This window comes from Mixophyes fleayi, chromosome 6 (genome assembly GCF_038048845.1).
Source record: "Mixophyes fleayi isolate aMixFle1 chromosome 6, aMixFle1.hap1, whole genome shotgun sequence".
In the NCBI taxonomy this organism is placed as follows: domain Eukaryota; kingdom Metazoa; phylum Chordata; class Amphibia; order Anura; family Limnodynastidae; genus Mixophyes; species Mixophyes fleayi.
The window spans coordinates 104,472,608-104,498,117 of NC_134407.1; the positions used below are offsets into that span (position 1 = coordinate 104,472,608).

Genomic DNA, 25,510 nt, shown 5'->3' on the forward strand with positions numbered 1-25,510 from the left:
GGACACACCTCATCTAATATCTATAACAATTTGTAAACATTTGATATAATAATATTTATTTGATTCTCATGAGGGGGTGCCCTTCCAACTTACTAAATGCAAGTTAACATCAAGACCAGAGTTGAAGGAGAAGGCACTCCAGTACACTAAACAATTAAAAAATACTTTTATTGTTTGCTTAAAAATAATTTTTTCTTTCTTATATTTACACATACTTCCTTAACCAGGTCACAGTAAGGTGAAATATTTATTTAAAAGTAGTAAAGAAGTGATAAAGACAGAAAGTATGTGCTAATAAAAAAATATTTTATCAGACCTTTAAGTGGAGCCAGTGATGTCTGGAGTATGGAGTATGCAGTATTTCTTCACGCAATACACGGAGGACAAGGTATTTTTCCATTGCTATATTTTTTAGGTACTTGTTTTTCTCCCATGACCCATACAGCAGTTGTATCAATCATAATGTTTTCAAGATACCTTGTTCCATTATAGATTCTCCAACATCCTCACAAAATATGTATATAAATTAGTAGAATAATTATGAGTGAATAAAACATCAATAACTTTTAAATACTATTAAATATCTCCCTCTTTATGGGAATATTTTTTACATTCTGATATCCATACCAATTACACATAGATTGTAAGCTTGCAAGCAGGGTTCTCTTACCTCTGTCTGTATGTAGTACCCAGTATTATTTTATTAATGTTTGTTCCCAATTGTAAAGCGCTACAGAATTTGCTGGTGCTATATAAATAAATGTTGATGATGATGATGATGATTACACGGGATGAAAAGATGTTATATGTCCACTATTATCCAAAAATCCACACGTACTGAAAAGTGGACATTGTATTAAATGTTTATCATCATTCCTCATTCATCTGTCTCTTTATTGCATGTTGCTCATCGCTCTGTCTCTAATTATTGTAATTTTATTCAGAATCAGAAGCCAGTGGTACTATTCCCTGGTCAAGAATTTTTGACAAGGGACTCTCAGTCCTCAAATTGTTACTGCATCTTCCTTCTAATAATGTTTGGGATATATTCTTTCAAAAGGTTCACAAATATGTGAATTATGATAATTACACTGGACACTTACTAAACCAGACCTCAATTCCCTATTGATGAATTATATATCGAGCAGAGTGTACTGACAAGTTCTAACTCATACACATATCAGCTACAGTAGACAGTCTATTATGAGCATCATCTGTATACTGTATTCTCTTTTATTATTATAGTACACTTATTACTCCTTCCCCTAGTATTCATAAAGTTTCCCCTAAATGTATTTATGATATTTTGCAATGGTATTTACTCACATTTTAGTGTTTTAAGTATTGGGAATTACGTGGAACTGCGCCTCAGCCAGATCCTATTTCCAAGACTGTGGCATAATTAATGACACCCAACCTGAAGTACGCTTCCCTGAATGAGAGGCTTAATCATGGGAATTTACAAGTAGCATGATGTTTTTTTAATCCAAACAACCAATCATCAAGCTCTCATTTGATTGAGAGCTCAAGCAGCCTATCATTCCTCCTTTATTGTTATGAGAAGATACTCTACAGAGGGACTTGAGTAAACTTGACTAATACGTAGCTAATTGGAAGATGAAGTTTAACATAGATAAATGTAAGGTCATGCATTTAGGAATCAAAAACAAGCATGCAATCTATAAATTAAATGGGATAAATTTAGGGTACTCTATAATGGAAAAGGATTTGGGTGCTCGTAGACAGTAGACTTAGCAATAGTACTTAATGTCAAGCAGCAGCCAATAAAGTATTGGCATGCATAAAAAGGGACATAGATGCAGGGCCGGATTAAGGGAATGGAGGCCCCTAGGCTAAGGGGGCCTCCATTCCTACGTGAGGGCCCCCCCCCCGTGATCCGAGCCGCCCCCTCCCCCCCGGCACTTACCTCCTTCACCTCCTTCCCCGGCGCGCTGTACACTCTTTACTGAGGAGATCTCGTGAGAGTGAGACTCACGAGATCTCCTCAGTAAGGAGAATACAGCGCGCCGGGGAAGTACTGCAGCGAAAGTGCTCAGCAGCACTGATCGGGCTGGGGGCGCCCCCGCCCCCAACTGATCAATACTGCTGCTGAGCACTTCAAGGGCCCCCTGGATGCCATAGGCCCCTGGACTGTAGCCCAGTTAGCCCCATGGTTAATCCAGCCCTGCATAGATGCAAGAGAAGTAGGTGTAATTTTGCCACTAGATAAATCGTTGGTAAGACCTCATCTTGAATATGAAGTACAGTTCTGTCCACAAGACGTTATGGAACTAGAAAGGGTTCAGAGAAGGGCTACAAAATTGCTAAAGAGTTTTTAGTCACTAAGTTATGAGATAAGGTTAGTTAGTTTAGGCATGTTTAATTTAGAGAAGAGGCGTCTAGGAGGGGATATGATTACTATGAGCAACTACATAAGGGTCAATACAGAGAACTTTCATGGTAACTTTTTACCACAAAGACTGTGCACAGGACACACGGTCATCCCCTAAAATTAAAGGAGAGGAAGTTTCACAGCAGAAGCAAGGTGTTCTTTACAGTAAGGGCAAGATATGTAATTCACTATCAGGGAAGGTTGTGATTTCAGATTCAATTGACATGTTCAAGAAAGGGTTAAACATTTTTTTAGTGAAAAAGGGTATTGAAACATATTGGCGGTTGATTCATCTGGATCAAATATAAGATCGGGATTGCAAGAGATCCAAAAGAGATTGGACTTGATGGACTGATGTCTTTTTTCACCCTCATCAACTATGTTTCTGTGTTACTATCTGCGTGAGGGCTTGGGGGAATTAGATAACCAGAGGGGATAAGGGAGCTAATTAGACCATCTGGGTGGAGGGGAGGGAGGAAATGGAGTACCTGCTGGGAATACTCAGGTGCCTGGAACCCGTGAAAGGTGGTATGGGGGCATGAATTATTTTTCCTGTGAACAAATGTAGGAACTCCAGATAATTGGGCAGGTGGGAGGGGGATTGTTGGTGGGGGGTCCAGACATTAACACCCATGAGTGGCAGGGGGAAACCTAGCTTAGGGGAAAAACCATGACATCCTGAGAGAAAAAAGAGGGGGGCAAGAAATATCCACAAGCAAGTTGTGCATATGCCTGGGGCCTCACCAGATAGTGCCTGTGGCATCCAATGGCCTTGTACGTTTGTGGAAGGGGGGCTGCCCAAATTGGTTGTCTCAAGTGCAGTCTTCTAAGGAATGGGCATGGAGGGGTTTGGGGGACTCCCCCCATTCTCACTCGCTATACCACTGTGAGAACGTGTGGTGGGGTGGCGGGTAGTAGATATGATCCCCACCATGGGGGTTATATGACATTGTGCTCTGCACCCTGGCCTGACCTCTTATCCCTGACAGGGCTGGGGCTAAAATAGACATTGGTGGCTCAGAGGTGCCCCTGCTTAGTTCCCGGGTCTGTACTACTGCCGTGGAGGAGAAAAGGTCCCCTTCCTCCCATTTGGTGCCAGCTGGAAAAGGTGGTGCGCACACCAAAACTGGGCCATGCTGGTGCTGGCTCCGGAGCGCACATACATGTACGCCTCGCAATGGCTGTACCTGTCACCCATTGCACGTGGCCATGGCATCCAGAGTTGCGTCCATGCTCCAGCACCTGGCGGCACTGAGAAGTCAGCAGAATAGGTAGGATGGGGGGACTGCATTGCCGCTGCTAGCACCCACAGTAGCGCAGACGGGTTGGGAGCATAGCTGGATTAAGGGATACTACTCACCTGATCGCGGCGCTGGCGTCCCTCCTCCTTCCTCTCTGCACTGTTAACACTGAATGACAGGCATGACATCAACAAGTCACGCCTGTCATTCAGTGAGGAGCAGCGCAGAGAGGACCAAGAAAGAAACAAGAAGACAGAAGAGAGGAATAGAGAAGAGAAGAGAAGAGAAGAGAAGAGAAGAGAAGAAAGAAAAAGCTAATAGAAAGGTAAGTAAAAAAAAAGGGATTAACGCAGAAAGGCACACTATGAGGAAAAAGGAAAGAAAGAAGAGAGGCACAGTAAGATAAAATGGGGAGAAGAGAGGCACAGTGGGATAAAAGGGGAAGAAGAGAGGCACAGTAAGATAAAAGGGGGAGAAGAGAGGCACAGTAAGATAAAATGGGAAGAAGAGAGGCACAGTAAGAAAAAAGGGGGAGAAGAGAGGCACAGTAAGATAAAAGGGGAGAAGAGAGGCACAGTAAGATAAAAGGGGAGAAGAGAGACACAGTAGGAAAAAAGGGGGGGAAAGAAGCAAAGTAAGAAAAAAGGGGGAAAAGAGAGGCACAGTAAGAGAAAAGGGGGGGAAGAGAGGCACAGTAAGGAAAAAAGGTGAGTGACACAGCATGAGGAAAAAGGAGGGAGAGAGGCACAATAGTGGGGACAATTAATTAATTTAAGATGGGGTGGTTTAGGAGCTACTGAATGTGGGGGAGAACGACGTCCCTGTATTAAATGTGCCTATGAATTATTTAATGGCAGTGATGGTAGCGGGAAGTAGGTATATTTCTGAAATGTAAATACTATTAATTTATTGCTGGGGCTGTTTGTAGTTTGGGAAATAGGTTTATTTATTAAATGTGAATACTATTATTTTAATTTTAGGGCTGGAGGAAGGCCTAATTATTAATCATGGGTGGTACTGATTTAACGCCGAGGGTGGCCATAATTTTCTAAATGTACCCATTTTATTTCCAAATAGGGCCCCTAACATTCCAGGATCCAGACAAGCCGCAACTAAAGAAACCTGCAGCACAGGTGGTGAAAGTGAGAAGAACAGGTAGGAGAGAGCCGAAAAGTCTGTGAAATGTTGTCATTCTAGTGGGACAATCCCAATTTTTGGTGACCGTTCAATGGTGTACACAATAATGCAGGGTTTTTTTTCTGTAGGAGGGTGGCCTGGCCACGCCCAATGATGCATTATCAATGGTATTTTTAATTTGCGGTATCATTGCTAGTTTTGATGTGCATTATAAATTTTATTTTTAAAGTGCGGTATCATTGCTAGTTTTAGCACACGGTATCAGTGCTAGTTTTAGTGTACGTTATCAATGGTATTTTAATGTGCGATATCATTGCTAGTTTTCATGTGTGGTGTCAATACCCATTTTAATGTGGTGGTTTGATGATTGTTTTAATGTACAGTATTTTAGTTTGTGGAAGCAACAATTTTTCTTTTGCAGACAACCTAAGCGAGCCCTCTGGGAGAGCTGTAAGTGTCATACCGTGGGCTGTAGGTGATGTAATGCAGGATGTGTCACTATGCCCTTAATTTTAGATCTTAGGGGCCCCCTGTCTTAAGTGACTTGGGCCCCCCGAAGCCTTAATCCAGCTCTGGTTGGGAGTGTTATGCACGTTTTGTCGCTATCCAATAACGATTGTCGAATCTCCATTTGTGTTTCCAACGCACAAATATTTATTCTCAAAAAGTAGCAGAATAATTCAAGCGAAATAATAATAAGTACAGCCGTTACTTATCGCAGGCGCTCTGGATCTAGTGAACAGTCATTCAGGTCTGAAGTCTGTGATCAAGATGACTGAACACTAGATGAAAAGCTCCTGCTTATATGCAGACCAGAGATGGTCACTGACCCCCTTGTTTTGGTTTTGTATTCGGTTTTGTATCTGGATTAACGTCACATTTTGGTTTTGCAAAACCGCCCTTGAGTGTTTTGGTTTTGGTTTTATTTGGTTTTGTTTTACAATTTGTTAAAACAATTACATTTATTGGTGCTAAAATAACATAATTTAGGTATTATTTTGTAGCTACATTATTATTAACCTCAGTAACACTAATTTCCAGTAATTTTATATTCAATTGTGACCACCTCCTATGTCACAATATGATTTTCATACACATGAAAAGAAAAATTGCTGCAGTTGTTGCAAGTGATAAAAAAAAAGGCCATTGTCATGCCTGGGCATAAGAGCAAAAATCCACCTCTTAAGTGTGGAATTATTTTTACACAAATCCTGGCAAGAGTTGTCTATCCATTTGTAGCGTTTTTAAAGCCACACTCAGTAGAGGTGGGGACCTTAACCATCTGGGATCCTCATCCATGTTTCATAATTTTTTAGCGAGTTCTTGGAAAACTGTTGGGAAAATCAGAAACTTAGGTTAAAAAAAATAACAACAAGCAGTGCAGTATAATCTACCCCCCTTCTCTCATCTATATCCCAGCACCTGCAATCTCCTCCCCCAACACCTTCATAATCTATATCCCTTGAACCAACAATTGGCAGTTAAACAATCCTTTGCAAGAGGAAGCAAGAATGAAACCTGTCACCCAGTCGCAAAGCGGATCACAGACGCACTGGGTACTATGCGAGTATTAGATCTGCGTCCAATGTCCACTATTAATACAGTTGGTTTAAGACATTTTATTGAGGTGTTCTGTCCCTGTTAGCAAATGTCATCACTATACCATTTTACTAGAAAAGCTAATTATGTCCTGTACCGGAAAGTTCAATAAAATTTAATTATTGGGCGACAAAATGGCATTCTACCCACTGTACACTTAACCACAGATATGTGTAAAAACGGAACTGGGCAAACTAAAGATTTTATGACTGTGAAAGGCCACTGGGTTGGTCATTCGCCTTCCCCAGCATGGACAGCAGCAGCATGTGCCTAGGTACGTCACATTTTTCAGAAGTAGGCTACTCTGTGTATCAGCGGCTTCAGTAAGAGGCATACAGCTGACAAACTGTTTAAAAAACTAAGGGATGTCATTGAAAGATGGCAAATCCTGCTTGGACTCTTCTGAGGATATGTAATTTCTGATTACAACCCCAATATTGGTCAAGCATTACAGCGGGGTTGAATTCCATCACATTTCCTGTTTTGCACACACTATCAACTAGGTGTTACAGAACTTTTTAAAAATGACATGCAGGAGATGCTGTTTGTGTCCAGAAACATTTAGGGTCAATATCTGGTTTCTGCAACAGCATGTAGGAGAATGCAGCAGCTGCAAGAAGACTAGCATTTGAGGGGAATATACTTTAGTCCAGCGAAGTATTTACCTGTGAAGAAAGTGCAGACACGGTTAGCTTGAGTGAAGTGATTGCCTTAATAATACATTTTAAAAAGGTGGTACAGAAAATTATAGTGTGAAATAAAACAAAGTAAATGTGCTAACTATACTTTAATTGTAGATTAAATACTTAATTTTCTTTGCAAGCATCCCAGACTTATCAACATCTTGTTTGGACGTCTTCTCCTTCAGTTTCTCTGGCAACTGCTTGTTGTAAAAAAAATGCTTTTCCAAGACACCCAGTGGTGATGCACATGAGTCCGCACAACATTTTGATATTTGCTCTGCTGTAAAAGAATTGCCCAAAAATCATGACAGCTCTGCCCTAAAATCAACTAGTCATTCCCTTTGGAAGGCCATTATCGGCAATGACATCACACTACACAGACTTCTATGATGGTGGGATGAATTAGTATTGTTTGAGGAAGATTATGACTAAACCCTGCCACCTCTCCTGTTTCGCACTGAGCTATGGTACAATAAAATATAACTCCAGATTTAGACCAAGACTGTCAGCCCTATTATTTCTATTTCAGCAATTACAATTAGCAATGGAGCAATGGAGGTCTTCTCTTTGGGTGTTACCTATATAATGCAGCACAATTTGCCTGCAAATTCTACAGACAAGCCTGCTTGTCTTCCTCTTCATCAATGACTCTTAGTAATTGAGCACTCGTCTTTGGGTGTATATTACACCCAAACATTATTAGTGAAAATTAGGAAAAATACAGTTTAATCCCTGATAGGCCCTCCACCATCCTTTGCATTTTAAGATTAGGATTGGAGTTATGGTCAAGGTCACACATTTTTTTGACAAATCCTTCAAACCAGCCCAGATGTCAAACTGTTGTGGTCTGCCACCTGCGTCATCCCTGCTTGTGTTTGGAAAGTGCAAATTGGTGCCAGAACCTCATGTGCCAGAACTGCTGCCACTGGTGCCACACTGCTGCCTCTGGTGCAGCACTTACACAATCAACCGCATCATCATCAGTGCCCTCGTCGGATACCCCACATCCTCTTCTAAAGACAAAGTGTCATCATCACTTGGTGTATCACCGGCTACACTCGGGCTGTTCAGGTACACATCAGCAGAACTGCTGAAAGGGCCCCTCTTTATGGGTACACTAACAGAATGTTCACGATTAGACATCCCACTGTTGGATGGAATCTCCACAGGGATTGGTGTCATTTCTGATTCAGAGCAAACATTATCCTCTAATGCCTTACTGTTATCTTGCAGCTCGGCTTTGACGCGTAACAGTAGTTGTGCACCACTTGTAGGCTCGGTAACATTTTTGGATCTGCCACTAATAGAGAAAGGCGAAGGCCTCATTCTCTCTTTGCCACTGTGTGTGTAGAATGGCATGTTGGCAATTTTTTTTTTATCGGCACTTAACATTTCCTCAGTCACACTTCTTTTTCGCTTAAACACAGTTAATTTTTTTTTGGGGTGTGTTTTTTTGACTGATTTCAAAACTCTGTGTAGTTTGACATCGCCTTGGCCAGATGACATACTGGGAACACTACCATCAGGACTGGTGACAGAACCTGGTTGCTCATTCTGCTCATATGTGGACTGCTTTGAATCGATTCTGAGCCCAAAGCACTTGTAGTGCTACAAATTGTTTTAGATACTGCTGACAAATATGACTTTTGACAGCCAGAAATATTAATGCAAAAGAATGGGGGACACCCCAAAAGCACTTGGGAGTGCTAAAAATTATTTGGTAGATACTGCTGACAAATATGACTTTTGACAGCCAGAAATATTTTTGCACTATTATGGGGGACACCCCAAAAGCACTGGGGAGTGCTAAAAGTTATTTGGTAAGATACTTCTGACAGATAGTAATTTTGACAGACAGAAATATTTATGCACAATTATTGGGGACACCCCAAAAGCACTGGGGAGTGCTAAAAATTATTTGGTAGATACTGCTGACAGATAGTAATTTTGACAGCCAGAAATATTTATGCACAATTATGGGGGACACCCCAAAAGCACCGTGGAGTGCTAAAAATTATTTGGTAAGATACTGCTGACAGATAGTAATTTTGACAGCCAGAAAAATATATGCACAATTATGGGGGACACCCCAAAAGCACTGGGGAGTGCTAAAAATTATTTGGTAGATACTGCTGACAGATAGTAATTTTGACAGCCAGAAATATTTAGGCAATGGGGGACACCCAAAAATGCATTTTGAGTGCCAAATATTGAAAAAAAACAAAAAACTCCTCTATCCTCCTCTCTTCTCTAGCGATTTTTGTTAGCACAATTGGATTCAGAATATTGTATTCTCTGTTCCTGCTCTAATTAGCCTGTGACTACACCCTGCTCTCTCCCTCTGTCAAATGGCGATGGATTGCTGTGGAGGCGTGTATTTATAATCTTCAAATATCGCGAGAACGAGCCCCGAGATCCAACAACGTCACGATGACGTTCGGCCTCGATTTGGATTCCGAACGGGTGGGTACTCGGATACCCAAAGTTCGGGTGGGTTCGGTTCTCGGGGAACCGAGCCTGCCCATCTCTAATGCAGACAGAAATACAGTAAAACAATGCAGATGGTGTGGCTTGCTTCTATTGGTACAGGTATCAGGAAGGTTCAAGAGGTTGCAGATCATAAGCTAGTTCAAACTAAAGAATCCAAAGGTGGGGTCATCTCTCCAGGGGATGTGCTCCGATCTTACCGCATCATATTAAAGGTTTATTCCCTAACATCAATAACTAGAGTATGCAATGTGCAATCTCTTCGCTAAATGCACCGGACAGCTGCTGATGTAAAGGGGATTAATATGATATCAGACATGATGCATTTCCTTTAACCTGAACCATATGTATCACTAATATGCATATAACTTATGATATTACACATAAACACTACTATATTTTGACATAAATTAACTATGTGTTGCAACTACGATTAATGTGTGCAATTTACAAATGTGTGTGTTTGTGTGAATGTATACAAAAGTGTAAAAACTGTTATTGCCACGTGTTGCAGCTGGATACAACCTTCCACGCCGTAGCGTGCTCTACGCATAATTTCAGACAAAGACAATCAAGTTTGCTCGATATTAATTAGAATGACTTTATCCAATTTGCTGACTTCGACAAATCACTCACAATGTCCCCGTCTGCGCTAAACACTCTTTCCAAGTACACACTGGAGGGTGGGCAGCTTAAGTACACTTGGCTGCCACGGATTGGTCCAGCTGAACCCGACAACCACGCAGCCCAGCTCCCCCCTGAACCAGCAGTTGCCTACCCTGGTCCCAGCTCCCGAGACATACCTTGAGGTTGGGTCGGCGGACCTGAAGTGTCTCCTCCTCTGTAGCTGCATTCTCGGACCTGGCTGCTCCAGCGGTGTTTGAGGGATAAGAGGCCTACTTCCGATCATAGACCTTGGGGTCTGGTATCTGTGGTACCTCCGGCGAGACACTTCCGGTGGGGGGTGTGGCCTATTAGCGCTGTACCAGCAAACCTTCCAGCCTCACCAATATTATCCCAAGAAAATCTGACCTTGGAGACATCTACAGGTTACCCAATAATTGTTATATCTACCCTTACTTTCATCCTTTCATCCAGACTCCACAGAACAAATTCTGTAGTTCAATCACCGTTCTCCTTGTACCTCGAGCAATCTGGATCTGTGCAAACAAACTTCCAGTGCTCTGTACCTGAGACTTCAGGCTCTAAGCTCTGTGGCCTGATTCAATCTCCATTTTACATACATCGGTCTGAAACCTATATATTTCCTATAGTTGAGTATCTGTCGCCACCTGGTGGTCGTATTACAATATTACAGATTCACAACCAGCATTTAATGTCAAGAAGTTGAAATTTCCTTCTAGCAAGCAGCTAGTCATCCATTTTCAACCTGAACAACAATTTACCTGCAACAACCAATCATAACTGGTTGAATACCTATTTGTCTCTACTCTTGGTGAATCCAGTTGGCCACTTGGAAGGGAGCTTCTACAGCAAGATGCAAGTTGCTTAATACCCAATGCTGACCTTCCAAACACGTGACCGCTTCCGCTTCTACAGTCATAGCTCCTGATCGCCTACCTACTTTGACTTCTAATGGGTTTCGGTAGCCCATTATGCCACCTAATAAGAACAAAATTAACTCTCCTACTCCTCAGATTCGCTTCCTACCTAAAGCTTCCTCTAAACAGGATGCCTCTCCTTCTGGCAAGGATCGTTCTCAACTCACAATAGCCTCTGAGGTGGTTACTCTTCCGATATCTTCTCCTCTTCTCACCCAGAGTTGGATGCCCCACTCACAGTCAGTACTCTACACCAGTTACTAACTGCCCTCAGAACAGATGTCAGTAATGACCTTCAGGCCTCAATTGGCAGCTTGAAAACAGAGGTTACGGAGTTGGGTGCCCATGCAGATTACCTTGAATCTAAGATGGGGGAAGTGATTGCTTCTCACAAAGACCTACTTACCTCCCGTGATCATCTACGAAGTGAGGTATCTTTTTTCAAAGATAAAGTGGCAGATCTAGAGGACTGCTCCCGTAGGAACAATGTCAAGATAAGGGACATCCCAGAAACAGAATTGGAGGGCTTTGCCACATCACTATTTAGAAAGCTACTACCTTCAGCTGATGACAAAGATCTTCTAATTGATCGCATCCATAGGCAACCTCTTCCACGATCAGCTTCAGGCAATCAGCCCAGAGACATATCTCACGCAAGACACTGCTAAAACCTTAATTCATGCGCTTATCATCTCCCGCATTGACTATTGCAATTCCCTCCTTACTGGTCTTCCCCAAAACAGACTCAAACCCCTACATTCTATTTTGCATGCTGCTGCAAGATTTATTTTCCTTGAAAATCGTTATTCCTCTGTTGAATCACTCTGTATGTCTCTACACTGGCTGCCTGTTTTCTACCGAATCCAATATAAAAATACTTTTACTAACCTACAAGGCCATCAGCAAAGCTGCACCAACATACATCTCCTCTCTTGCATCAAAATATCTCCCAACTCGGCAACTCCGTTCTGCACAAGATATGCGTCTCTCATCCACCCTCATTACATCCTCCCATTCTCGGTTACAGGACTTTTTTCGGGCTGCACCCACTCTATGGAATTCTCTCCCTCTCACAATAAGACTCTCCTCTGGTCTACAAACTTTCAAGCATTCTCTGAAACCCCACCTCTTCAGACAAGCTTATAATATTCCTCAAGCACCCTCTTAAACTCACTACATTACCCTATTACCACCCATTACACAATTTCACACAAGACATCTACCCCTTGACCAACATTGTTGTTTGACAGGATCATTTAGCTTATGAGTCACTTTTACCTTTACAGCCTGGCTGGGCCGAAATGCAAAATGTAGACTTAGCCTTAGCCTAATGTGTCAAACTCCCATTGTCCATAGATTGTAAGCTTACGAGCAGGGCCTTCTCACCTCTTTGTCTGTTTTACACAGTTTGTTTATTAGTTTACTATGTTTGTCCCCAATTGTAAAGCTCTATGGAATATGTTGGTGCTATATAAATAAATGATGATGATGATGATTCTACGAGTTCATTTCTTTCCCATCAAGGAAGCTATCCTTCGGGCTGTCCTGGAACCCTGACAATTCTGTTCATCTAGGCGACCTTCAGTTGTTCCAGGATCTTTCCCTGACAACCATCAACAGACTGCGAGCTCACAATGTTTCTTATCGATGGGGGTTTCCAGTCAAGCTCTTGGTTCACTGAGAAGGTACTACCTACGTCATGTCCTCAATTGAAGCTGGTCTGAAACTCCTGGCTGAATGGAGGATGTCCCCTCTTGCGGGCCCTGAGCCATGGAACTTACCTCTTTTTTCAGATTGGACTCAAGTTTCAAGAGACTAGTCATTATTATGCTTCACTCTGGGACTATCCATGGTCCTGCCTTGGATCGTTACATTTTTGGCTGGTGAAATGGGTTTGTCTGTACACTTTTAGGTTAAGTACTGCTTTTATACCTTGACAGTTTTACTTACATATGTTTAATGTTAACCTGTCATATGGGTGGGGACCAAAACTCCCTCCCATCCCTGCCCTCCTCCAATGGTTGCTAGCGAGAACCACCTTATTGACCGAATACTTTCATACCCATCTACATAGTACACTGAATCAATGGTTAAATTCTTCTCTCTGAACGTAGGATAGCACTTACAACTTTCTATAAATGCAGAGCAGACGTAGTAGCTCTACAGAAAACTCAATTTTCCTCCCATTCACCGCCAAGATTTGTGACTCCAGGTTCCCTACATATTACTCTGCCAGTGGCCCTTTCAAGAGAAATGGGGTCTCTATTATATTTAGTACACGCGTCAGTTTCTCTCTGCTGATGAAGATAGAAGATAAATTCACCCATTATCTGATTCTTGTAGGGCTACTGGACGAGAAAAAAGTAACTGTTGTCTCACTATATGCTCCTAACTCCCGCCAGATCCCCTTCATAAAATTACTATGCGAAGAGGTGTCCAGAGTCCAACAGGGCCATGTGATCATAATTGGAGATTTTTATTTAACGACCCTAAACTGGATAAATTGCAAACCTTGACCTTAAGTAATACACGTACCAACTAGGGACCCTCATTAGCGTTACACAAATTACTGTCGGAATATGACCTTTATGACATATGGCGGGTTTGTTCACCAGGGGACAGACAATACACTTACCACTCAGCAGTTCATAATTCTTATTCCAGGATTGATATGATTCTGACTGATAAGTGGACTTTACAACATAACAGTTCTATAAAAATTTTACCAATTACATGGTCTTACCACGCCCCTGTTGAATGGTCCTGGGACCTCCACCAAACTAGAATTCCCCCTAGGCCTTGGAGAATGCCTTCATATCTCCTCTCCTCCCTTGAACTAAGAACCGATCTTTCGAAGGCTCTATTGCTCTATAGCCAAACTAATAGTCCAAAAGATATTCTCTTGGCTACACATTGGTGTGCCTTAAAAGCAGTTCTCAGGGGTAAGGCTATACAAATAGGTGCCCATATGAAAAAACAATATCTTAACCATCAAAAAACCCTTGAGTCCCAATTAGCTACCCTAGAGGTTTAAAACCAGTCACACCCCTCTAAATCCCTACAGAAAGAATTTGAATTTGACAGGCTCCACTGGCTTTATTTGCGGGAGGTCTTAGTCAAATTTGGTTTACAAGGCAATATTCTCTACTCAATATTTGCAATATATCAGAATCCAACAGCTAGGATTTTTAGTAATGGTTTCTTGTCTCCCCCCTTTTCCATCTCTAATGGAACTAGACAGGGATGCCCCCTGTCCACCCTTATGTTTGTCCTTGCCATTAAACCCCTGGCCCAAACAATACGTTCTACCCCTGAGCTCCCTGGGATCACTCTCTTCTCCACTTCCCATAAATTATGCTTGTTTGCAGACAATGTATTTCTATTTGTTTCTAGCCCAGAGTCCTCGTTGGTGGCACTGCAACTCATTTTAGATCAATATAGAGCTGCTTCTTTTTTATAAATTTAACGTTACTAAATCAGAAGCATTGTTGCCAGTTAATATCCCCCCTCCCTTACATCTCTGCAGCAGATGTTCCCTTTTTGTGAGTTCATAAAGCCTTGCCATATCTGGGTATTCAGATAACTCCTAAGATGGTTGATATTTTTTAAGCCATTTATGCCCCATTACTTCAACATCTACAAGGTCTCCTGGCTGGGCCGAATTGCCTCCTTTAAATGATGTTGCTTCCGAAATTATTGTATATCTTTCATGCTATCCCTTATGTTGTACCCAAATGATACATGGATCTTCTCTATAAACTGATGTTATCATATATATGGAAACAAAAACACCCCCTCCTGGCATACCAACAAATGACTCTCCCTAAGCAATAGAGAGGATTGGCTCTTCCCAATCTAGTCTTATACCAAGAGGCCTGCATTGTAACTTACCTCAGAGATCGGTCTCTACCTTGTAATGCAAAGCCGTGGGTAGATCTAGAATGGGTCTCCTATTTGACCTTTCCCTTAATAGACCTGTTGTGGACCCCTAAAAATGCTCGTCCCTTCCCTCTGTTGCCTCCTCTCCATCTCGGATGCGATGCTGATTTGGAACAGATTAATGAACCGCTATCCTGAATTTTCATTACCAACCTGTAATATTTCCCTTCAGGCCCTCTCTAAACTAATCCCAGATATCAACCTCACTACCTGGCTCTCTAGGGGTGTGACTTGTCTTAAAGCTCTCTATGCCCAGGACCTTTTTCTCCCCTTCTCTCTTATCCAGGAGCGCTATAATATCCCTACCAGAGAATTTTTTTAAAATATGCTCAAGTTCGTCACTGGATAAGCTCGGACTCCAAGACACCTCATTCCCTAGCCCTACCTCCCTCCACAATGGTGGACAGACTGATGAAAAGCCCTAGTAGAGGAGTTATAACCTTTTGGTATCAATACCTTCAGTCTCTTACAGCCCCCATAAAGTCTCCATCCCAAATCGAATGGGAATTAGACCTTCATCTTAATCTTTCCCCTCATCAGTGGGTAATCATTTACTCTACCTAACACCACATTTCTAAGTGCATCAACCACACAGAGATGCACGTTAAATTGCTTAATAGATTATATCTCACCCCGGCCAGGCTCCATGTTAAATTGTCCCTCCCAGACAAAATTATACTGGCGTAAATGCGATCAAACAGCTGATATATTCCATGTCTTTTGGTCTTTCCCTATCATACGCCCTCTCTGTAGAGAGGTCTTTGATTTCTGCTCTTCCGTTATGGGTGGCCCTATTGACATGGATGCGGTCCTGACACTACTTCATCTTTATCCCACCTCCATCCCTAAACATGACATATCTTCTGGGTTATATTTTGACAGCAACCAGAGCAGCGATAGCCCAAAATTGTAAGGTTGCTTCTCCCCCTACGCTACCTAAAATCATCTCTAAAATTCAGCATGGAGACGATCAATACAGCTTACTATACCTCCGCTTCAGTCCGTATCATGACATTGCTAAAGTGGCATATATATGTTACAGAAGGAGCTGGAGCGCCCAGTAGACCCCCCAACCCCTCTCCTACCTATTCCTCACAAACCCCATTTGAATCCCTATAGGTCGATTAGTAGGTTAATGGTTCCATTTCCTCTCCTCGGAAGGTCTATACTTCTTTATTTGGTTATGTTATGCCTAATCTTGATATGCAGGTCGAACAATATATTTTCTATACGATTGTTTATTATCATCAGTATGTTATGTTATGTTGCAATACTCTTTGAGAAACTTTCCCTTTCCTTATGATGGAGGGCCTCTTTGGGTCCTTCCTCTTCCTATCCCTCTTTTTCTCTGTATTGTCTAACTCCCTATTTATGTTTTGTAAACCATATCTATGCAAAAGTTTTCAAAATTTTTCAATAAACTTTATTGATAAAAATAAATAAATATATTTCCAAACAGAAGAGGTCCTTTTTTTTCCGTCTTATTCCCTGGCATGCTAATGTGCTTATCATGGGCATGAGCTAGTGATAATAGGGAAAATGAGGGGCACTGTCTTATTTTCCCCAATTGCATAATATTTATGAGGTGCTGCAGAAAATAATACATTTTATGAGAGCAACCCACTTTCTTTTTATCTATGAGCTGGTAGTAACACTGGTGGCTGTCTTAGTTCAACATAATCATCTTCCTCCTTCCTATCTCGTCCATGTAGAACACATTCATTTTCATAAACTCAATTATCCCCCTCATCCTCTTGCATATTTGCAGCTTCCAAAGTAGCCTTTCTAGGTTGTGAGAGTATAAAATAATTGATAGTTATTAAGATGTACAAATATATGGTAAATGCCTTAAAAAAAACTATACAGAGCTACGCTTTGAAGAAAAAAAACAGATGCTTCCTATGAAACAGACAGCAGCAAGATGCCAGACTGAAGGAAGCAGCTGGCAGGAAAAGCATGTAATGCTGAACAGAGGATGTGGGCTTATATGTATATTTGCTGAGCTAAAGAGATTTCCTTATATGTCCTTGTCGTTAAGCAGTTAATGCTGGTCACTATGTATAATAAAGGATCAGCTTGCATGGACCCTCAGAGCTGAATTTGAAACTGCAACACCTCGTTTGTGTTTCATTTCTCCACTTTGCTGTCGACGGCAAAATACCACATAGGAAATCAGGTTATCAGAGATTGATAGTAGGGGCACCAAGCCTCGGTACCCCGACAAGGTGTAAATCATCATCATTATCATCAATATTAATACTACTATTTTTTTTATCTTTTCGAAGGGGGCTGCTCTATAATGACAGTTTTGGAATCTGAAACCTCAGACTAACATATAGCATTCACGGATACCCTTCCTAGACTCTCCCCAGGAATCTGTGACTGTCCAAGTTGTTCTTCAGCCTCAGTGTTTTTTTCAAGCACTGATTTGGCTGTTTTGGAGGTGACAGTGACAAATCTACACTTTGAATGACAAGGTGGTGTATGTGAAGTTAAGGAAGATGCAAAACTGTGTTGGGCACTCTATTTTCAAAAGGACATTCTAGTATGTATACCAATGCCAGCAGTAGCAGGACTACTACTAGCATAAACTGGGCATAGTCTGAGCCTTGTCTTGCCACTGCGAGTTTACGGTTTTCCTTTTTGTGGACAAATAATCACATTCATCAGAAACTTCTGAACCATCTATTCCCTTCTCTTAAAGCACTGCCAGTTTCCCAAAGAGCGCCATGAACTCAGGTGGGAGGGCAAATAGTGAGGTCCTTGACCCTGAAGACTGGTCCCACATATGCGAAGAAATTGCCAAACATTCCATTTGCATTCAACCGAAGGAGAAGGCATACAAGCTCTATTTTTGTTGGTACCTAGTGCTATCTAGGCTCAGAGCTATCTACCCCAATACTTACACTGTCTGCTGGTGTGGCTGCGGCACTGAGGGCACTCTGTCCTATATCTGATTGGATGGTCACAAGACTGAGGGTTACTGAAAACAGGTCTGCCATCTGCTCTTTAGCATCACACAGGTACACCTCCCACAGAAAATCTCATATCACCTCCTCCCTCGCTCATCTTCTGGCATCCTGAAACATACACAAAAGCTGAATGGTCATATCCTATTGCCAGCCCAAACCCTCATTGCCATAAGCTGGAAAAAATAGATTCCCCCTCCATCCAAGCTTTTACACACAAGATCTGGCAGATGTACAAGTTTGAACACATAACCAGTATAATTCACGACCGTCCTCTTCAATTCACCAATATTTGGGCAGCCTTGACCTCTCATTGGGAGGAGCACCCCCTCCCAGCTCCATAACTTTGTGTCTATCCTCAACTACACACACGTATACTACATAATCCGTTATTCCTCCCCCATGTCCCCCTACTAACACTCCCTTGACTACCCCCATGCAGACCATCAAATCCCACCCTATCCCACCCCTTCTCTACCTCCCCAACACACTCTTGATTGTTTATATTATGGTATAGTAAATGTTAAGATGATCAGAACTGTCTCCTGTACCACAGTCTATGCTCTTCTAGTAAGAATGTCCTATAAACAAATTGCTTACCCTCCCCCTTCTTCCTTCTTCCTTTTTTTTTATCCCCCTTACCTATCCTCTATTTACTTGCTACAAAATCTCTCAATAAAAATTATTAAAAACAAAGCAAAAAAACAGTTGATTAGAAAACTATTCTATCTGACTGATCTCCACAGAACTTCTTTGCAATAATCACAACTATTCTATTACTTTCTCTGTCCCTCGTTTACCCTGAATGCTATTTTCAAAGCAGAGCCCTGCAGCTAACAGCCTACACACTTTCCTGGAAATGACATTTTGCCTTGTTTTGACATTCAAAATTGGTGCATTAAACCAAGTCATGACTCAGTTTCACTCGGAATCCCAAATTTCGGATCTGTCAAATTTCCACGAACCTGAAATGCTCATCTCTACCATAAAGTAGACCATGAGAGAGATTTCGTTAGAACAGCAAGTAGAGTTTAATGTTAAATCGAAAGCTGTAAGATTGAAGTTAATGTTTGTTTTACTATAGGTGTACAGCACTTGTAAACTAATACAAAGTTCTATTGATCAGATCTCCATTTTCATTTACATTTACAAATATGGTCATGTTGTGGTTTATTTTTTAGAACACAACATGTGAACTACACTAAGGCCTAGAAAAAACATGCAGTTTCTGAAAAAAAAGAGAGAAAATAAAAGAACATTTTTCAAACACTGAATCATTATTATTATTATTATTATTATTATTATTATTATTATTATTATCCTTTATTTGTTAGGCGCCACAAGAGTTCCGCAGCGCCGTACACAGTACAAACAGTAGACTATACAGGGTGAGACATAACTGAACAGTAAACAATAAATACCAAACTTCAGAGGCTCCAGGCAGGCTGATGCAGTACAGATGGAGCAGAAGAACAGGTATGGAGACAGGAGGGAAGAGGGCCCTGCTCAAATGAGCTTACATTCTAAGGGAGGGTGAACAAAACTCAAGCACAAAGGGAGCCAGTTGACGTGTAAGGGAGAGAAGAGGGGCAGGTAGGACGGGTTAGGTGGAAGATTGGTAGGCTTTAAGGAACAGGTGGGTTTTGAGTGCCCGTTTGAAGGAGCTTAGATTGGGAGAGAGACGGATGGAGTGGGGGAGGTCGGTTCAGTGAAGGGGGGCTGCATTAAGGAACGTATACTGTGCATTTGTTTTATATTGCATGTAAATCAACTCTGTATACTCCTAAAGTCAACAAGGAACAGATCTAAATATAGATGACTACGGGTTTAGGTTTACTCTGCTCTACTAGACCAGACACTGCAGGATACATACAATACCTATGTGGAATATAAAATCTCAAAAGATCAAATAGAAAAAAAATAATTAAGCATTTAATGTTATCTGTCAATAATATAGTTGGTAGGTACATGGAAATTTTAAAAAAAATATTATTATTTTCTCTCTTTGGAAAAACATTTATTAGGCTGTCCATAAGGTCTACTGTACATAACAGCTGCTCCTGATTGCAAACACATGTTATAGCATGCATATAATACTGACATAACTAGGACTCAGGACTTAGATTAGCCCTATAGCTGGTGCAATGGATACGGCAGAAAAGCAAACAACTTTGAGACGTCCAGGGCTTGATTCGGACATGGCTGTGTGTGCTTGAGCTTGGCACGCCCTTACTGTAAATTAGCTACAGGCAAATGCCCCTTCCCAGACCCATTTCCTCCAAATAATCTTAGGCTGTAGTAAGTGTCCTTTGCATACGAAGATGAAGCGGACAGGGATGAGCTTTCTGGTGTATGAATTAGTTGTGGGCATGCGCAGACTAATTTTGCGCACCATATGCTCAAAAATGCCAAATACGTGCCTTAATGACTCATGCCCACCTTGTTTAGGCATTGTTAGAGTGTGTTGTGTATTGTAATATTGCAATTGTAAATGTATAATAGCCATTTTTATACTACCATCTAGATAATGTTTATTTCAATTGACATTTTGTGCAGAATATGTTATTAATAACAGTAGCCTTTATTTACATAGCGGCAACATATTTCACAATGTTTCAGAATTAGTTTGAGTTTTATTTTACATTGTAATCAATGACAACACTGAATTATTTGACCAAGAAAATGTCAGGGGAATTCCAGGAGTAATTGTAAACTATAATTTAATATATTTAAATTACAGGAAGCAATTCTTATCTCTGAAGCCTTATGCTTTCCAGATAATACTATAGTTCCTAATAATATATGTATTATAAAAATTATTAGCATTTACTACACATGGAACAATTGAATAAAAAAGCATTTTTGTAATTTGATTGCTTTGCTCATTCCCTTTTTCAAACATTGTTGTGATTATTTGAATAATTGTAATGCAGCCAAATACCACTCCAATCGATTGCCACTTTTTACGCAAATCTATGCAATGAAATTTCATATTTCACAAGACACTTAAAGCAGGGTGTAACCAGAAAATGACTGATAAAGGTGTAAAAAAATGTCCACTAGTTTATGATGGGGTCTTTATGCACTATATAAAGCTGACAATCTTACTGCTCATTCTTCACTCATTGTACCAAGGTAATTAGTTGATTTTATTCTCTTATATCTTATATTTCAAAAGCGCTATAGAACCTTGCTAGTTATTATGAAATACATAGATTATACTGTATTGACTATATTGATAAAAATAACATTATTTATCTTTTAAAATTAATTGAAGAAGGTTATCAGAAGAAAATTGCAATTCAATAAAGATAGTTATTTTTATTAGGAGACTGATTCATAGGGTGCATAAATTGTAAGAATCTGAAATGTTGAAAAATAGAATGTTTAAGCCTGACGCCATAAATATGTTAAAAATATATCTATTTAAACTCATTATTACTATTTCCCCTTTGTGAAATTTATTGAGATTGACCTTTCATTCAGATAAAATTACATTTGCATTACATAAAGGCAAGGATGATGTACCTCCAGCAGCCTATCTGGCTATTCATAGCAGTTGTTCTAGTGACATGTCATGCGGAACCTGCTGAGAAGTGTGCAGGAGCTCCTGGAATTCCAGGCACCCCAGGTCTGAATGGTCCTCCAGGAAGAGATGGCAGAGATGGCATGAAAGGAGACACTGGTTTACCTGGTAAGAGTGACTGTTATTTTTTTAATCACAGTCCTGCTATTTGTGACTAATTTCACTAGTTCTTACTGATAACATGCTAGATCCTTTTATTATTAAATACTATTACAACTCTATCCAGACACAACGCTTATACTTGTAGAAATTGATTTAATAGGGAAAGCTGAAGTGTTTGAGTATTTTCATACGTTTTCATGTTTCCATTGCAGGAGCAATGGGTCCACCTTCAGGTTTTCAAGGACCAACAGGAAGAGATGGACTTCCTGGGCCAATAGGACCACCAGGTGTACAAGGGATAAAGGGAGAGAAAGGAGACATTGGACACCCAGGTGAATAAATACATACACAGATGTGTTGTATTGTTTTCTTTTCATAATTACCTTAGCAGTTCACATAGCAATGATTAATTTGAGTCATCTGTCACAGGGAGCAGGATTTGGGATGTAGGCAATTCATTAGAGTGAATTCATGTTGAGTTAGCACAGTGAGACATGTTAACATTATTCTTATTGAAAGGTACACCTGCATCATTGGATCATGATCTACAGCTTCAATTAGAAAATATAAGAAAGCAAATCAGTGCACTGGAAGGGGGTAAGTACAATATGAAAAGCAATTTATTCCTCAAAGTTCACACTTGAATTTATAGGCTCTGATTTGGAGTTGGACAATTGCGTCATGAAAAAATATGACTTGCATAAAATCTGTCATAAAAGGTCTGATGCAAGTTCTGAGTTAATGTTGATAATGGTCTATTTTTTGTGCCAGATGTACCTATACAATAGATTTAAAGTTGGGTATATCTTAAGTGTGAACACATTTTTGCATGTACACAAAAGTCGTAATTTTTTGTTTAGTTCTAAATCAGGCACATCATTTTCTTTTATTAACAAACAATTGAAAAACCCTTAATACAATTTCTGAAGATCAAGAAAGAGGACATATCTGCCTAAGCTAGTCTCTTAAGATGGCTACACACTCATGCAATTATCGTGCAGATCACTCAATAAACTACCATTTGGTCAGATATTACATTAGTGTGTACACTCCCACGATCATGTTTTATCCTACCAAAGCACATCACATCTGTTGATTTGGTTTTAGAAACTTCCTAACATCGCAATTAACAATGGATCTATGTCAGGCAAATGTGGAACTGTGTATGCACTCACGAGCTGCAGTGTAGACAGGTATCTTTAGAGTGTACAAAGTCTTTTCAGCATATAGTTATGAGAAGTGCAGAGCTCAGATCTGTCAGTAATTCGTGTAGGTATGTACACATAAATCTGCATGCCCATCGGGACTTTCAGTCTGTTCAAAATTGTTACAGAAATTGCATCAGAAGTAATTTTCTATAGTGTGTACCTGGCTTTACAGGGGCTCCAAATGCATTAGGTGTAACTGAATGGTAAAATTCATAAAGGAAAACACAGAATATGCATGTGTAGTACTCTAACCTTTTTGCAAAAAGTCACATTACAAGTCTGATATTGCATAATTTGCTAGACATCAGTATATTATATTTCAATCTTGTCATAACAGAGTATTTATTGTAGAATGTAGCTTGAAGACTGTTTATGGTTTAAACAACACTTTTGCATCAGTGGTCACTGGTGGGATTGCAGGTTTTTTTTTCTTTTGGACAGCATTTTACTACTGAGAAGATCCTAGACACACATAAGTGATATCCTGTAAGACACAGCAAGTCACCACTGTTATTGTAGTCTCTAGATTTAAGAACAACTAAACTAAAACGTAAATACAATGTCAACTGTCTCAAGTTCTGTGAAAGTAATTATTGCATATATATTTATGACGCTAAGATCTAATTGAGGTTCAGTGTTCTTCTATAATTAAACTTCTGAAGATCCTGATTTATAATTGGGGCAATGTAACAGACATGATGCCAAAGCACCACTACCGTTACCTCTCATTCCACTGTGGAACAATCTGATTTCTCGCTGGTCCTCGCCCCACAGATTCTTTACTTCGATAGGTTTTTAAATAATATTACCCTCCTCAGGCACTTCACATCATTTGAATACTTGCAACAGAGACCAAGGGGTATATTTACTAAGCTGCAGGTTTGAAAAAGTGGGGATGTTGCCTATAGCAATAAATCAGATTCTAGCTTTCATTTATTTAGTACTTTCTACAAAATGACAGCTAGAATCTGATTGGTTGCTATAGGCAACATCCCCACTTTTTCAAACCCACAGCTTAGTAAATCTAGCCCTAAATCTTCTAAGATCCCATTTTTTTAAATACCTCATTCAGTCAGCACCACTAAGTACTCCTCAGATGCCACACCCAGAAAGAGAATCCATTTTCCTTTTTCATTCTAAATCCAAGAGCTTCAACTCCGAAACCAAATAAACTATACATTATTGTTGCAGCTTTCATTTTAAGTAGTTTCAAAGTTTGAAAAAAAAAACCTAAACATAAAATATGTTTGACATAATACTGTAAAACTATGTAGTAGCATGTAAGATCATGTTTTGTGCACAGTACAATTGTACTTAACAAATCTGAGTGGCTAACCACGCAAACTGAAGGGAATTGTCATGGCTTGTTTAAGGCAGCTAAAGATTTTAAAACTGGTGGACTGTAAAATAGCAAATATCTGTCCCATTCAATGTATGCTTTACTTAAATATAAGGCAGAGTATAATGCTAATTGAGGAAACAAACTGTTATTATATTAACAACATACACTACTAATATACAGTATTTTACAAATAAAATTAGATACCTATTTACTGAATTACAAATTACGTTTTTTTTGTTTTAGCTCTCCTCTTGGAAGGAAAAATTAAACAAGCAGAAAAGAAAATACTGGCAACAAATGGAAAAGAAGTAGATTTTAAAAATTCCATCACCATCTGTAAATCTGTTGGTGGACGCATTGCTACCCCCAAGGATGAAGTGGAAAACAGTGCCATATTACAAATAGTAAAGGAGTGGAACAAATATGCATACTTAGGAATCACTGAGGGGCCAACAGCTGGAGATTTCTATTACTTGGATGGGCAACAAGTAAACTACACCCATTGGTATAAAAATCAACCTAGTGGTAAAGGGAAAGAAAATTGTGTTGAAATGTACACTGATGGAACATGGAATGACAAAGCTTGTAACCAAAATCGACTCACTATTTGTGAGTTTTAAATCTTTATAACAATGGTTCACTTTTCATTACATATGAAAAAAAAGTGATTTTCAATTCAAGCTTAACTTTAAAGCATTACCTGTTTTCATTAAATATTTTAAACAAAACAAGACTGAAATTAATTGTGTTTACAATGTTGCATTTGTTTGCTATGTTTGTCAAATATTAAAGGTAACAGATTGAAGATTTTGAAATGCAATTTTATGTCATGAAGTATTGCGGTGAAATCTGCTATATTCCCCATATCAATAGGGGTCTATAGCGGTTATACATATACAATATCCTGCTCTATAGGGATTATTACCCCAATGATAAGAAGACAATTGACCTCTTATTCCCAACCCCAGCCTAACCTACTGCTTTTTCCTCTTCTGTGTTATCACTTAAACTTATTTGTGGTTTCTAAAATTGAAAAATCTTTTGCATGAGTTGTGTTAAGCTTGCAGTCCTGCCTGTTCTATGATACAGCTGATCTGCTGTCCTTATTATAATATTTCTTTCTGGGCACCATAGGTATAGTGGCCCAGATCTTTTGTATTCAAATCGATATGAGGTAAAGTGAAATGTGGTAAGTGAACTTGATATAAGGTAAAATGATATGAGATATGATGTTATAGAGTGCTAGGGATAGGGTGTCCAATA

At 40.0% G+C, this 25,510-nt stretch overlaps 1 protein-coding gene across 1 annotated transcript; it reads left to right on the top strand.

The window, feature by feature from the left end:
- The first annotated feature begins 332 nt into the window (after positions 1–332).
- On the top strand, positions 333–24,867 carry LOC142160347 (pulmonary surfactant-associated protein A-like). The gene is made up of 5 exons (XM_075215266.1): positions 333–388; positions 21,523–21,703; positions 21,910–22,029; positions 22,217–22,294; positions 24,491–24,867. Exons 1-5 carry the CDS (start codon positions 335–337, stop codon positions 24,865–24,867), a joined length of 810 nt encoding a protein of 269 aa, XP_075071367.1. The 5' UTR covers positions 333–334.
- Positions 24,868–25,510: the final 643 nt, after the last annotated feature.

Bases quoted from the DNA above. Each gene is read 5' to 3' on its own strand.
- LOC142160347 (XM_075215266.1), top strand. From the start codon at position 335: ATGTCTGGAGTATGGAGTATGCAGTATTTCTTCACGCAATACACGGAG. The intron at 21,704-21,909 runs GTAAGAGTGACT...TTTCCATTGCAG, and splicing joins AGGAGACACTGGTTTACCTG to GAGCAATGGGTCCACCTTCA. The intron at 22,295-24,490 runs GTAAGTACAATA...TTTTTGTTTTAG, and splicing joins AATCAGTGCACTGGAAGGGG to CTCTCCTCTTGGAAGGAAAA.